The sequence below is a fragment of the Aquarana catesbeiana genome, linkage group LG05 (assembly GCF_042186555.1).
Source record: "Aquarana catesbeiana isolate 2022-GZ linkage group LG05, ASM4218655v1, whole genome shotgun sequence".
Taxonomy (NCBI): domain Eukaryota; kingdom Metazoa; phylum Chordata; class Amphibia; order Anura; family Ranidae; genus Aquarana; species Aquarana catesbeiana.
The window spans coordinates 25597785-25613889 of NC_133328.1; the positions used below are offsets into that span (position 1 = coordinate 25597785).

Consider the following 16105-nt stretch of genomic DNA (forward strand, 5'->3'; position numbering starts at 1 on the left):
CATTGTGCACCATATCGTCCATATCTTCCATTATCTTTCAACCACCGGTGTCCTCACAACCAGTGAAGTCATCAGTTGATAAGGAGGATGTCGGGCACCTGCACAGCATCCTTGTTTGCCCTCCCCTGCCCCCTCTCTGTCAGCACTGGGGTAACATTAGCTAAATGAGGGAGAGAGACTGAGGAAGAAGAGAAACTTTGAAATACTAGTCAGTACGAGTGTGTAAAAGTGTATTTGCTTTGGAAGAATAAATCGCTTTGAATGTTGGGTGTCCCATAAATCGCTTTGTAGATGTTACTGCATTATGTAAAACTATTTGTTTCATTTTGTTATATTTTAGAATGGGGTGCCTTGAGATTCTCCATAATTGTGCAGGGTGCCTGGACTGAAAAAAGGTTGAGAAACACTGCCCTGAGTAGGAGTGTCCCTATTATAAAATTTAGTATTGCTGGGCTGCAGTCAGCCTAAGTCTGAATTGATAATTCTGCTTTCTGTAGGCTTTTTCCTGGATTCAGGTTAATGTTTGCTTCTGCCTGCTATTTGGGGATTGTGTACAAAATATCCAATATTATTAGTTTGGAAAATGTATATCTCCCTAGCCAACAACTAGGAGGTTTTTAAACAGTGGTGTATGCTGGAGCATGATACCGATATTTGGGAGATCCTTTGGGCTCTCTCTTTCAGGCTTTGGCCAGTGAGGATGTATGTTTAATTGACTTTACCCTCGCAGACTTGCTGCCTGGGGGAGGACACACGTGCTTGAAAAAGGAAGGCCTGAGTTCAGGTTCTTTAAACTTGAAGGATTTTCCTAGGGGGGTTGAAACTGAAACTTGGATTGGAGCAACAGGGCAGAACTTCATCTTCTGGAAGAGTGTCCCGAACAACTTAGTAAGAGCTTGGACATGGCAAGAAGTCTGGTGGCTTATCCAGGGAGTTCTGGTCTGGCATAAAAGGTCCTTTTTTGTATTGACTGTAAGTAGGATTTGGAATCTTGGTATGGTCCTATTTGGGTATCCTTCTCTTCCATGGTTTTTCATATCAAATAAACTCTGTTAACCCTTACAAAAGTACTGGCGCTGAATTCCTCACAACTTTCAGAAAGTTAAGAATCCAACCTCCAGGTGACATATCAACCCACCAGACCACTAAGAATCCCTAACAACCTCTAGGAGGTAAGGGGGTGCTACATTACTGCTATCCAAGGTTCTGTTAGAGAGTTTCCCTTGACTTACTCTCATGTTTCACCAGATAGGAATTAATGAAAAATCCTCAACAGGGACAAAGATCTATCTTTCACGCTAGACACTGATGACCCCTTGACCAAGATTAAAGTAGAACTATAGACAAAACATTTTTTCATTTTAGAGTAAGGGAGGGCTAAACCCCTGTCAGATGTTTCTTTCGCCACCTGTGTCCCATTGCAGAGATTTCCCTTCACTTCCTGTACTATAGACAAACATGGTCACCAGAACCAGTGTCCCCATTGGAATATTTCCTCTCTATTACTCTTCTAGGGACAACCCAAAATTTGGCATTTTCTTTTACTCTTAATTTCAATGATAATGGTAAACAGGACAGACAGAGAGGGTGAATCTCCATAATGGGGGCACAGACAGCACTAAATCTGACAAGCCCTCTGCACTCTATCCAGAACTAACAAAAAAATCCTCTGAGCGCCTCAGATGACGTCCGTGTGACGAAACGCATAAGGCGGGACTATCTTGACACGCATTACGTCATATCCGGATACACGACCGGTAGAACGCAAGCGGCGATTCAGTGTAGCGTTGCTTCCCCGTGTTGTTTGGAGAGCACGAGAGCCTGTGAGCTCCCTCTCCCCTTTTTTAAAACTTTTAACGTCTATTTCTTGGATACTTCTTTTACTTTCAATAAACGAGTTAGACGGAGTTACGCTATGTGGACTACTTTTTCTTTTTTATGAAATACATAATGTGGATGCCTGGTTGGGAACTTCATTGAATCAGGAGATAGTGGAGTCTCCTTCCCCCTCCTTCCCTGTACGTGGATGACCCTGAGCCGTGTTGCTGGGAGCCAGAAGGATATCGGTACCTTGGGATCAACACTTTACGCTCGCACCCCTGCAGGGGTAGGGCGCTTTGGTGAGTGCAAACACATAAGGGGAATGTTGCCACCAATTTTAGCACTTTTCATCTATATCCTATTGCAAAAGAGGCTCTCTAACACATTGGATGGAACATTACGTCACCTTTATGGACATTTTACTTTGTTTTTACTAGATTAACACATTATATATGCCTTTACACATTACACAGCTGGCTGTATATTGATTGGTTAAGTGAACTATTGCTGTTTTTTCAATTACATATTGATTTACATAATATTTTTTACACATATTTATTATACCTTTGCACCTGCCACTTTAGACCCTTATTGTAAAGGATTAATCTCTATGGGATTTATATGCATATGTCACTTGTTTTTTGTGTGTTTTTCACTCACATATTGGGGTATAGTGATTGACCTCTAATTATAATACACATATTGATCACAGTTTTTTGCACATATCTAGCACCTGTCACTTTATATCCTTAACAAGAAAGATTAGTCACTGTACTCATACACCTTTTTTATAAAAGCGCCATTCCCTATTTTATAGTTTTTTTAACTTTCTCACATTGTATTTCTGTCCCTATAACATGTGAGTGCATTTTGTTTTAATAAATAATTGTACTTAAATGTGTATGGTTTAATTACACCTGAGCCTACATTGTTCTGGGTCAAGAATGCAGGCCCAGGTGTGCACTGCAGGTCACTATCACAAACAAGGGCAAGGCAGCAAATACTCCATATGTCACATCCCGCAACAAAGTCTGGACAAGCCGCAATATCGGTATATGACATCAAAAACCCTGGACACAGTCGGGAGAAGACACACCCCTCCCTTCCCTCCTCCTGCTCCAGGCTGGTCACAGAATTGCTGCCAACATGGATTACCCTGCAGCTGCTCTGGACCATTATTAAAGGTGCAAAGAATTCTGGGACACATTCTTTTAACCGGGGATGTGATCAGGGACATTTTTTTTCTGGGGACTGACCCCATAAACCAGGGATGTCTGGTCACCCTACTCTACAGGGGGTGGATGGGGCTAAGAACCAGGGATTCTTGCCATACAGTTTTGTAGGCATGGATTGAAAGTAATTCCCGAACATTGATAATACATTTCCTGTCCCCCAAAGAAAACCGAATACAAAAACAGAATATTTTGGTTGGGAAATTATCATGAAATAAAACAACAAACAATGGTAAAATCCTTCCTGCAGCTTTGTGAATGGTGTTTTGTTTGAGATAACAGCTCTTTATTTTACTATTGACCTATAACCCATCTGTCCCGGTTACAGCAAATTATAATACAGTAATGCTACCCTATCTGCTGTCACTACTTTTGTCCCATCATTTTACTTCATTGTAAACAATCTTATCACGGGACGACACGAACCACGGTGATCAATAACTATTCTCTGAGGGTGAAGCAGGGTAGTGACATCAGTTTATTATACAGGAAATATATTACAGGGTTAGTTTCTGGAACTGGATGCTCCTATTATACTCTTTATCAGTAAAGCTAGCGATAAACGGTTATAATTTTATTTAAAAAATTAGATTTTCTAATGGTAAAGCCTAAGTTTGGTTACTTTTTTTTAAAAAAACAAATCAGCACAAGGGAGATTACTTACATTGAAAAAGAAGTGTCCCTTGTGCTGGTGCTGGCTGTCCTAGTTGAAATCTGAAGTCCTCTGCCCCCCATTACCCTCACACTAGTAATCTTCCGGTGCGTGAGGGTTAATATGAGCCACTGGGCCTGTGACAGAGTCCCCACTATTTCCACCCCCTCCTCCATTCATAGAATCTGTACTATAGCTTCCATGAATAGAAAGCGCTCTATTTTAAACGCAACTGTTTGGGAAAAGGGACACTTTCATGAATTTTAAAAAAAACAAACAGTAAAGTTAGCCCAATTTTTTTGTATATTGTGAAAGATGATGTTATGCCAAGTAAATAGATACCAAACATGTCACGCTTTATAATTGCACGCACTCGTGGAATGGCGACAAACTACGGTACCTAAAAATCTTCATAGGCGACGTAAAAATCCCTTGTGACAGAAATAGGTGGTGACAGGTACTCTTTATGACTTCAAAGTATTTAGATCGCTGTTTTCGGAGATTCAGAATACTGTATATTTTTTTATAACCGGCGCCATTTGCAGCCGAGTAAACGGGAAGTGACGTCATGACGTCGCTTCCGTGTTTACAATTAGGAGACTGGAACGAAGCCGCTTACGGCTTCATTGTTGATCGGGCCTCCCGGTGGAACAGGAGGCCCGGGAAGAGGCTAATGGGGGGGGGTCCCCTCCCGCTCCTCCGGCCCCCCTCCCGCTCCTCCGGTATAACAGCCGAGCGGCTATTAGCCGCATCGGTTGTTATCGCTGGAAAGCCGATTGCCGGCTCTAAAAAACAGTACCGGGATGATGCCTGCAGCTGCGGGCATCATCCCGGTATAACCCCCGAAAGCTGAGTACGCACATCTGCGTACGCTCGGCGAAAGGGGTTATAGTATTTTTATTAAACGAGAATACAAATATAGAGGCAAAGATTGCGGGTCTTCCGAAACGTAAGATACATACAAAAATGGTTGGTGGTCCAAACAAGTTAACATAACAAGAGGACAGCCAGACAGGCACCAGTACAAGGCACAAGAATGGTGGTAGGAATAACTTCCACACAGGATCTATGGTGTCATCTATTGAAGAGATGTATAATATAATGGCTGTATAATTAATAGAGTTGCCACCTCATCCCTTTAAACCCGAACACATATTAATTACACAGGTTCTGTGGCTAACTGAATGCAGGTAAGGCAATAAGTGAGTTTAATTACCACCTTAATCAGTCACAGAACCTGTGTAATTAATAGGTGTTCGGGTTTAAAGGGATGAGGTGGCAACTCTAATAAGGACTCTGAGTGGTCCCATAGAGATTCTGACATGTGGGCTCTTGAAAGCACATTGGGAGAATCGTATTACATCAGATATTTCTATTTACATAAAGTTCTTTTATAATACCGCTAGTTTGATTCATCCACAATTACAATATATTGTCAAAAGTATTGGGACACCTGCCTTTACACGCACATGAACTTTAATGGCATCCCAGTCTTAGTCCATAGGGTTCAATATTGAGTTGGCCCACCCTTTACAGATATAACAGCTTCAACTCTTCTGTAAAGGCTGTACACAAGGTTTAGGAGTGTGTTTTTCTGAATGTTTGACCATTCTTCCAGAAGCACATTTGTGAGGTCAGGCTCTGATGTTGGATACTCGAACATTCCCATAGACACACTCCTAAACCTTGTGGACAGCCTTCTCAGAGGAGTTGAAGCTGTTATAGCTGCAAAGGATGAGCCAACTCAATATTGAACCCTACGGACTAATGCCCTGTACACACGGTCGGACATTGATCGGACATTCCGACAACAAAATCCATGGATTTTTTCCGACGGATGTTGGCTCAGACTTGTCTTGCATACACACGGTCACACAAAGTTGTCGGAAAATCAGAACGTTCTGAACGCGATGACATAAAACACGTACGCCGGGACTATAAACGGGGCAGTAGCCAATAGCTTTCATCTCTTAATTTATTCTGAGCATGCATGGCACTTTGTGCGTCGGATTTGTGTACACACGATCGGAATTTAACCGATCAGATTTCGATGCCGGAAAATTTTATAGCCTGTTCTCAAACTTTGTGTGTCGGAAATTCCTATGGAAAATGTGTGATGGAGCCTACACACGGTTGGAATTTCCGACAACAAGGTCACACATCACACATTTTCCATCGGAAAATCTGATCGTGTGTATGGGGCATAAGACTGGGATGTCATTAAAGTTCATGTGCGTGTAAAGGCAGGTGTCCCAATACTTTTGGTAATATAGTGTATTTCTACATGTGTGGGTCTTCCGGGGCGCTGCTTCCTGGATGGGACTTACCCCCTGGTTTTACTCTTCTACCTGTTGGTATACACTCTTCAAACTTGCGGAAAGGAATAACTGAGGAAAAAAAAACTATTTTTCATTTCAACTATTTTTTTTTATCTAATAGGGAATAGTAAACTGTTTTTAAGTGAGAGATTTTTTTGATGTACAAAAACATTTAATTTTAACTGTAAGCTTGTGTTGTGTCTTTAAAGTCCCGCCATGTCAAACCATTTCTAGCTTCTAAAAATGTGCTTTAATGGGGACCATCTTTTTAGAAAAATTGAAGGTAAAGGATGGAAACTTTTCTCATTACTCATCAAAACAAAATGGAATTCAAACTAACTGTTAACTGAATGTGGTGCTCTGCTGGGAACTGGAACTTTAGTGGCCATGAACATACATTCTTTTTAAACTATTATATATGGAATAATAATTATATATATATATATAAGAAAAAAGGCAAGAAAGAAAACAAAAGGGAAAGAAAGAAAACTAAAAGGAAAGAAAGAAAGAGAAAGAAAGAAAGAAGGAAACAAAAGGGAAAGAGAGAAAGAAAACGAAAGGGAAAGAAAGAAAAAAAGAAAACTAAAAGGAAAGAAAATTAAAGGGAAAGAAAAAAAGAAAGAAAGAAAGAAAGAAAGAAAGAAAGAAAGAAAGAAAGAAAGAAAGAAAGAAAGAAAGAAAGAAAGAAAGAAAGAAAGAAAGAAAGAAAGAAAACGAAATGGGAAATGGGAAATAAGGAAACGAAAGAGCAAGAAAGAAAGAAAGAAATAAAGAAAAAGAAAAACGAAAGGGAAAGAAATAAAGAAAACTAGAAGTAAAGAAAGAAAGAAAAAGAAAAGAGAAAGAGAGAGAAAGAAAGAAAGAAAGAAAGAAAGAAAGAAAGAAAGAAAGAAAGAAAGAAAGAAAGAAAGAAAGAAAGAAAGAAAGAAAGAAAGAAAACAAAAGGGAAAGAGAAAGAAAACTAAAAGTAAAGAAAGAAAGAATATTTCCCTGAGTTACCAACATGTGTTGCTCCGGCCTTCATAGAGCGGTCCAGTTGTACGGTGAGGAAGGCGGACATTGTAATCTCATCTTTGCTGGCCTTATTTCCCTGCCTGTGGGAAGAAACAGTAGGATCACTTAACACGTATCATATATTCCTGGTTATCTGTTGCTATATTTTAGGAAATTACAATCTTCCAGTAAAACCTATTTAAAAAGACTTGTGTAGGAAAAAAATAAAAGGTCTCCTACTTCTGGCCTCCTTGAGAAAACATCAGTTGATTGGCTGTTTCTGGCTTCCAAATCTAGAACAAGCATGCAGTCAGCGAAATCAGAAACTTTTATCTGCATGCTCATACAGGCCGCTGACCTAAAGTATCGAAGCCAGTGGATCAGCATGACAGTCAGCATTTCCGGAAGGAGAGATCAGCAATGGCAGCCTCTATTCTATTCTCATGGCAGGGAAATCGACAGTTTACAAAGTAGTTGGGGATATTCCATTATAACTGGAGGCTAAAAATATTATCAGTATCTCTAATTATACTAGCTGTAGAGGCAACCAATTAGACGTATGCTTACTGTAGTCAGATCAATAAAAATATGAATTCTGGTTGGATATAATGCTGAACTGCACATTATGGTTGTACTTGTGGTTGAATAAATGTCTTTACATTATTCCTAAAACTATTTTACTGTTTTTAAATTTCTTAGATGATTTTTAAAGACATATACCTGAATAATTTGAAGGCACTAACGTTCTGCATTCAGGAACTAAATCCAACTCATCACATAGATCTGGGATAAAAAAAAAGGGTGCTCACATGTGACCTCTAGTGGAGAAATGAAATACTGCACTTTCTGCTAACATTATTTGCAGAACTGAAGTCAAAAGATTACCAACTGCTGGAAGGTAGAGGAATGTTGGCAGAAGAGACATAAAAAGTCTCTTCTGCCAGAAAAAAAGTCCTCTGTTTGCTCCCAGCAGTATTTTATTTTGTGTATATTGCCTGTGGTGCATGCACAGTAAGCTATCAGATGCTGGGAATGGAGCCAGGTGCCAGGGTGATGTAATTCGGCATACATACACAAGGACTACCTCATTAGTAACTGCCTAATGGCAAAGCAGGTAGACCAGTAGAAAATGCTAGCGATGGCATTCGAGCGACGAGGGGGGTCGCAGATGCCACATCGCTTGAGGAAGACGCCCCGGTAAGTAGGTAGGTAGGTAGGCGTGCCATAATCTGCAAGTATGCTGCACACAATATGGCAATGACCTACACTCCCCAAAAGCGGAAATAGCGGCAACGTTGTCACCCTAGTACATTGCGTGTTTTAGACTACAGAACACATCACCCCTCTCCTCCTCTCCGCAACATAGGGGGAGGTGCTCTGTAGTTCACAGAGAGCTGGGAATGATGCTGACTGATAACAGCACAGCAAAGGAAGAGAGCACACAACATGTTCAGATCATTAAACCTGTGTGGCCCCCGGGCACAGCACAGGATACTCCAAATCAACAGTAAGGGGGACTGTGATGTAGTGGGGACTCCAATGGAGACGCTGATGTATGAGGGGCTCTAATGGGCATCCTAAAATAAGGGGGAGCTCTGATGGTGAGTCTGATGGGGACCCTAATGAAAGTGGGGCTCTGATGAGAACCCTGATCTAAAAGGGGAACTCTGACGAAAAACTGAATTTATTTTTGTTTGACCGTTATTAATAGCTCAGGGGCCACCAAACTACAGCATGTGGCCCACTACAAGGTTTTACCTGGCCCTCAGCTGATATACACAGTCCCTCCCCCCTCCAACAGTAAGTAAGGGGGGGGATTCTGATATTGACACTGACGTAAGGGGGGGGGCTCTGATTTTGACACTGACGTAAGGGGGGGGGACTCTGATTTTGACACTGATGTAAGGGGGGGGACTCTGGTAGTGACCATGATGTAAGCGGAGGACTTTAATAGGAACCCTTCTGTGAAGAAGACTCTCATGGGGGAGGGGGGAGGCTTGAATAGGGACATTGATGAAAGGGAGACTCTTATGGGGATCCTTATGTAAGGGGGGACTCTGGTAGTGACCCTGATGTAAGGAGGACTTTAATAGGAACTCTGATGTAAGGATGACTCTCATGGGGGGGACTTAAATAGGGACACTGGTATAAGGGAGACTCATGGGGACCCTGATGTAAGTGGGACTCTGGTAGTTTCTCTGAGGTTAGGGGGATTCTTATAGGGATCCTGATGTACTGTAAGTGGGGGGTGGGGGGACCTAAATAGGAACACTGGTGTATGGGGGACTCTGGTAGTTACTCTGTTTTAAGGGGGACTCTTATAGGGATCCTGATGTAAGGGAGACTCTCATGGGAACCCTGATGTCTGGGGGGTGGGCTCTGGTAGTGATCCTGATGTGGGGGAAGGGGGGTGCTTGAATAGGGACTAGACATGTGCAATTCTTTTAGTTCCAAATTCATTTTTTGTCAAAATTCAGCATATTCATTCATTCAGAAGCATCCGAATGAACGAAAGACTATTTGACAAATTTTTTCCAAAACAAATTTTCTAAAAGAACGGACATTCGAAAATCAGAAAGAACGAAAAACGTTCGCATAATTTAGTTTTTCGTAATTTCTATTATAATTAAATGATTAACCATTATTATAGTTTTTTTATTGTTATTATTTATTATTTATAATAATAATAAAACTATAATAATAGTTATAAACTATTAAATTATAGGTATTGGAACTTTCTTTCAAATTTGGCTGTTAGTGAGCGTAACAAATACGAATTTATCCGAAGTTACGAATTATCCGAAATAACGAATGCCGATCATAAGGAATAATGGAATAAATAAAGGAATAAAATAAGGATAAACAAAAAAAAAAAAAAGAATGAAACGAAAAGGAAAAAAAAAGAATTTTTCGGCAGTGCACATGTCTAATAGGGACCCTGATTTAAGGGAGACTCTCATGGGGACCATAAAGTAAGGGAGAACTCTGGTAGTGACCCTGATGTAAGGGGGACTCTGATAGGGACCCTGATGTAAGGGTGGGGGGGGGGTATTCTGGTAGTGACCCTGATATAAGGGGGACTCGGATGGGGACCCTGATGTAAGAGGAACTCTGATAGGGACCCTGTTGTAAGAGGAACTCTGATAGGGACCCTGTTGTAAGGGGGACTCTGATGGAGACCCTGATGTAAGGGGGACTCTGATGGGGACCCCTATGTAAGGGGGACTCTGATAGGGACCCTGATGTAAGGGGGACTCTGATGAGGACCCTGATGTAAGGGGGACTCTGATAGGGACCCTGATGTAAGGGAGACTCTGATGAGGACCCTAATGTAAGGGGGACTCTGATGGGGACCCTGATGTAAGGGGGACTCTGATGGGGACCCTGATGTAAGGGGCACTCTGATGGGGACCCTGAAGTAAGGGGGACTCTGATGGGGACCCTGAAGTAAGGGGGACTCTGATGGGGACCCTGATGTAAGGGGGACTCTGATGGGGACCCTGATGTAAGGGGGACTCTGATAGGGACCCTGATGTAAGGGGGACTAAGATGAGGACCCTAATGTAAGGGGGAATCTGATGGGGACCCTGATGTAAGGGGGACTCTGATGGGGATCCTGATGTAAGGGGGACTCTGATAGGGACCCTGATGTAAGGGGGACTCTGATGGGGACCCTGATGTAAGGGGGACTCTGATGGGGACCCTGATGTAAGGGGGACTCTGATGGGGACCCTGATGTAAGGGGGACTCTGATGAAAGAAGTACAGACATATTTTTGTTCAACCTAAAGGCGTAGTGTTTTATTTGCAATCTCCTTGCTTTGAGTTACTGATGTTCATTCTCTATTGTTCTGAATCATATCAAGCAGCTTAAAAAAATACATATCCATTAAATTCAATGTTATTCATTCTTATTTGTAAGAATATTTGTACTGAAAAGTTTGGAGACCCCCCATGCTTTTTACTGTGGTTAAATGAAAAACACCAGTGCCATCTAGTGGTCAAATTAAATAATACAATATAAGCACTGAACAATTAAATGACGTAAGTAGAGGAAAACATGGAACTCCTGAAGCCAAAAGGGACTGTAAAACATTTAGTGATGAGTTTTATTAAGAAATAAAAGAAAATTTTGACTTTATAAAAGCATTCCCTCCTCGTCAGATTGTATGAATGTGGTTATTTTTTTTCTGCTATATTTTTTGTGTGGTTTATATGGGTGATATTGCTAGATTTTGCTTTAGACCTTGTTTCCCGTATTGCTGTGTGTTCCATTGATCTCATTTTGGAAGCTCTAGTCATTGTACGTTATTTCTCTTTCCTCTCACCATGTATAAATGACGGTTCCTTTAGCTCCAGAGTACAAAATGATGTAGCAGTCCCTGCCATAGAACTGTCCATAGGCCTCGGGCTCTACCGGGACTCTTCCGGTGGCTTCAACGCGCCAGATCTTTCAAAAGAACAAAGAATACCCTTAGTAATAAAAAAAACATTTCATAAAGTCTATATCTCTCAATCAGACAAATACGATTTGTGATCCCCAGCCTGTGACTGGACAGTGAAAGGAGAAGCAGCACAGTGATGAACTCATCTCTCGGTCACTCTGCTCTCTCCTCCTATCGGTGGGCTTCTTGTCAGCACATGAACTGATTGGCTCCATGTCTGCTTCTCCGTCTCCCAGTTCTGCTGTACAGAGACTGCAATAGGCTGATACTAGATGAAATTCAGGCATTAGCACAGCTTGTATTTGAACATTACATATACTGATGTAGCGCACCCCCTCAGGAGCACCCCTGGTGAATTGACTCTCTTTCCCCAGTTAGGGCACACACAGCCAGGCACGCAGCATCTTCTTCACTCTTCCAGTGGCTCAAAAGGAACAGTCTAGGGGTGTCTTTTTGGGTTTTTATTATACTGATGAACTTGGATGGGGCAAAGGGACCATGGGATACCCCAAAACTAATGAACTGAACTCTTTGTAGACTCTTCTCTGTCTTACTGAGCTTCACAAAAATGTCCCACAGAGTCACTAATGATGACAGGTGACTAGGACTTTCCCAATAGACCAAAACTGCACGCAGTCATTAAAACATCCAGCACCGGGGTCATCTACTCATACGGCCAAAGGAACATCGGTTGCCTCCTTCCAATATCCACCAGGTGCTCTTCTCAGTGAGGGAGATGTAGACTCACACTACCATAGGACTGCTGGACACCCCTCCCTGAACTTTCTCCTGGTACTCACCAGTCTGCTTCTACAGACCCATTCAGAATCCAGGACTAGGCTTTGCAAATAGGCTCCTCAGATAAAGGCTCAGCTGGGACCTCAATTTCCTCTAGATGGCACCTCCAATAACCCTGCCCTGGGGGCAGAGCCCACTCACAGGTTTCTCCTCCGGCTGGACTGGGTCCGGGAACTCTCTTGTCTCAGGCCTGTAACTTTACATGGATTCTCCAACCACCTACTGGGCACACCTCCCCAGGAATTGGCTGGAGTCCCCATATATATTTAGGCTGCTTCCTCTGTTCTTCCTTCCACCATGATTCTTGAAATCCTCTAAAATTCATGGGGAAGCAATCAGATCAGCAGCCTGTGAGACACTGAGCAGGCCTGACTAATCAAGCCCTGCTCCACTGATTACAGAGGAGCTAGACTAAATTTGCCTAGCAGCCTACACTACTCTAGGAGAGTGCTACATAGGGCCGGATCTAGGGTGTCGCTAGAGTCGGCTGTGCCCCCCCCCAGATGTTAGTTGTGAGGAGAGGGGGACTCTGATGGGGACACATGTTGTAAGGGGGCACTCTTGATGGGGATGATGGGGACATCGGATGTAAGGGGCACTCTGATGGGGCACCTAATGTAAGGAGGCACTCTGATGGGGACATCTGATGTATGAAGGCACTCTTGGTGGGGACACTTGATGTAAGGGGGTACTCTTGATGGGGATGGGGACACCTGATATAAGGGGTCACTCTGATGGGGACACCTGATGTAAGGGGCACTCTGATGGGGGCATCTGATGTATGAAGGCACTCTTGATGGAGACACCTGATGTAAGGGGGCACTCTTGATGGAGACACCTGATGTAGGAGGGCACTCTTGATGGGGATACCTGATGTAAGAGGGCACTGTTGATGGAGACACCTGATGTAAGGGGGCACCTTTGATGGGGACACCTGATGTAAAGGGGAATTCTTGATGGAGACACTTGATGTAAGGGGGCACTCTTGATGGAGACACCTGATGTAAGGGGGCAATCTTGATGGAGACACCTGATGTAAGGGGGCACTCTTGATGGAGACACCTGATGTAAGGGGGCACTCTTGATGGAGACACCTGATGTAAGGGGCACTTTTGATGGAGACACCTGATGTAAGGGGGCACTCTTGATGCGGAAACCTGATGTAAGGGGGCACTCTTGATGTGGAAACATGATGTAAGGGGGCACTCTTGATGGAGACACCTGATGTAAGAGGGCACTCTTGATGGGGACACCTGATGTATGGGGGCACTCTTGATGGAGACACCTGATGTAAGGGGACACTCTTGATGCAGACACCTGATGTAAGGGGGCACTCTTGATGGGGACACTTGATGTAAGGGGGCACTCTTGATGGAGACACCTGATGTAAGAGGGCACTCTTGATGGAGACACCTAATATAAGGGGGAACTCTTGATGGAGACACCTGATGTACGGGGGAACTATTGATGGAGCCACCTGATGTAAGGGGGAACTCTTGATGGAGACACCTGATGTAAGGGGGCACTTTGGATGGAGACACCTGATGTAAGGGGGCACTCTTGATGGAGACACCTGATGTAAGGGGGCACTTTGGATGGAGACACCTGATGTAAGGGGGCACTCTTGATGGAGACACCTGATGTAAGGGGGCACTCTTGATGGAGACACCTGATGTAAGGGGGCACTCTTGATGGAGACACCTGATGTAAGGGGGCACTTGTTGAGTAGTCATGACATAAAGGGGGCTCTGATAGCGACATCTGATATAAGGGGGCACAGGTTCTGTTTAATAGTGTTTCTCAGGTCGTAACAATGTGTGATAGACTGTCAATAATTCACACACACTGTTGACATTATGACCCCAGACTTTTTCACTGCCCCCCCCCCAGATCAGACAGGCTAGATCTGGCTCTGGTGCTACACTGATATATTAGTGATTACAGAGCTGTATTTATTTATATATTTTATATCTATAAAAAACAAAAAATAAATTGCATTTTTGCTGCAGATCGTGCAACCAAGATTACCTCCACCTTTCCGGACCCATCGTCCATCATGTTATACTGTGCGGACATTTTCGTAGATTGGTGCAGAATTTTGGCATCGAACGGAGTCTGCTTTACTTTTGCGATCCTTCCAGTGGTCGCCACCTTCCCGAATCCCTGACTTTGGTCCTTGTCCTTCCAGTCCTTGAAGTATTGCTTGAACATCGGAGTCTCCCCTCCCTCCGGTAGTATGATAATCTGGGGCAAATAAATAGATGAAGAAATAAATGGGTAGCTCAGTAAAGTCTTCTTAGGATAGAAGGAATTCACAGGTCTCATTCCATCACATATACCAAAAATAAGAGGATCGATCTTTGAGAATATGTCACCCCGTCATTCCATATTCCTGATATGTGCCTGCTGTACCATGTATGTACTTGTATGAGAAAGTCTCCTGTTCTCTTTGTATTGCTTCCTTTGTGTGAAATCCCCGGTGTTCCTGCCAGACCCTCTGCTTTGCTATAAAAAAATGACCACACTAGGCCTGAGAGCACGGCGTGGTCAGTTTTCTGGCTGTGCTGAGAACCCAGCCTGCTCTCCTCCAATGATCAGAATTGTGCTGACACACCTCCCCCCTCCTGTTGTACAACCATTTATTGGTAAACTCAGTGTGCTGCTGTTTCTCCTCCCCTACCTCTCTGAGCTCCTTATGCAGCTGAGAGCAGAGGGGAAAAAAGGTATTTATAATGTTTTTTTATATCTATACACAAATGTTTTGCTGTTCATTTCTATTTTAAACTGAATAGGTTGTTTTACAAAGGTGAGGGTTTACATATAATCTCATTTTGGGGGCAGTGGGCGGAGCCATGCAAATGATTCCTTTGCACCCCATCAGCCAGATGGACATCCGGGACCGTTGGACCAATACTTTAGAGCCATGGGTTCCAAAACTCATACAGCTGTTTCAGCTTTATTGGCGCTCATCAGTGCAGTGTATGGAAACCATGGCTTCTATAGAGTAGGACTTGAAACCCAATGAGACATAATAATCATAAAGGTTATGCTGAGAATGCAAATTAAAGTTCCTTTCTACAACTTTCACTGCTTGATTTTTTTTTCTACTCTGTGCTTTATAAATTATATCTAAACCCTAAAACAAAAATATAACATATTACAGCTTACCAATAAATAAAAATGCTATAAATCTATCCCCTATTTTGTAGTTGCTATAACTTTTGCGCAAACCAATCAATATACGCTTATTGCGATTTTTTTTTTTACCAAAAATATGTAGAAGAATACATATCGGCCTAAACTCGGAAAAAATGTGCTTTTTGGAAAAAAAATGGGGATATTTATTATAGCAAAAAGTACAAAATATTGTGTTTTTTTCAAAAGCGTCGCTCTTTTTTTTATTTATAGTACAAAAAATAAAAAACGCAGAAGCGATCAAATACCACCAAAAGAAAGCTCTATTTGTGGGAAAAAAAGGACGTCAATTTCGTTTGGGTACAGAGTCGCACGACCGCGCAAATGTCAGTTAAAGCGACGCAGTGCCGAATCGCAAAAAATGGCCTGGTCATTCAGCAGCCAAATCTTCCGGGGCTGAAGTGGTTATAGAGCCATCTGAACATTGGGGCAGTCACATCAGGAGGTCACATGTCCAACTTTCTCCAATGTCTATGTCCAACCTCATAGACTAGTGTAGTTACCTGTGTATTGGTGGAATAATTCATCTGCTTAATAAAACTTTCAGCTGTCTTCAGTGCCGTCTTCTTCTCCTCATTATTGGAATGTTTGCCTAGAATATTATTAAAATATTTATTATATTAGACACCATTTCATTATTTTTTTTTTAAGG

The 16105-nt window shown here is 42.6% G+C and overlaps 1 protein-coding gene across 1 annotated transcript in view; it reads right to left on the reverse strand.

The window, feature by feature from the left end:
- The window catches only part of LOC141144136 (scinderin-like), a 66857-nt gene that overhangs the window by 12454 nt on the left and 38298 nt on the right, over window positions 1–16105 (reverse strand). Inside the window, 4 exon segments of the mRNA XM_073629534.1 lie at window positions 7027–7117; window positions 11344–11465; window positions 14287–14502; window positions 15957–16045. Coding sequence (XP_073485635.1) covers window positions 7027–7117; window positions 11344–11465; window positions 14287–14502; window positions 15957–16045 — 518 coding nt within the window.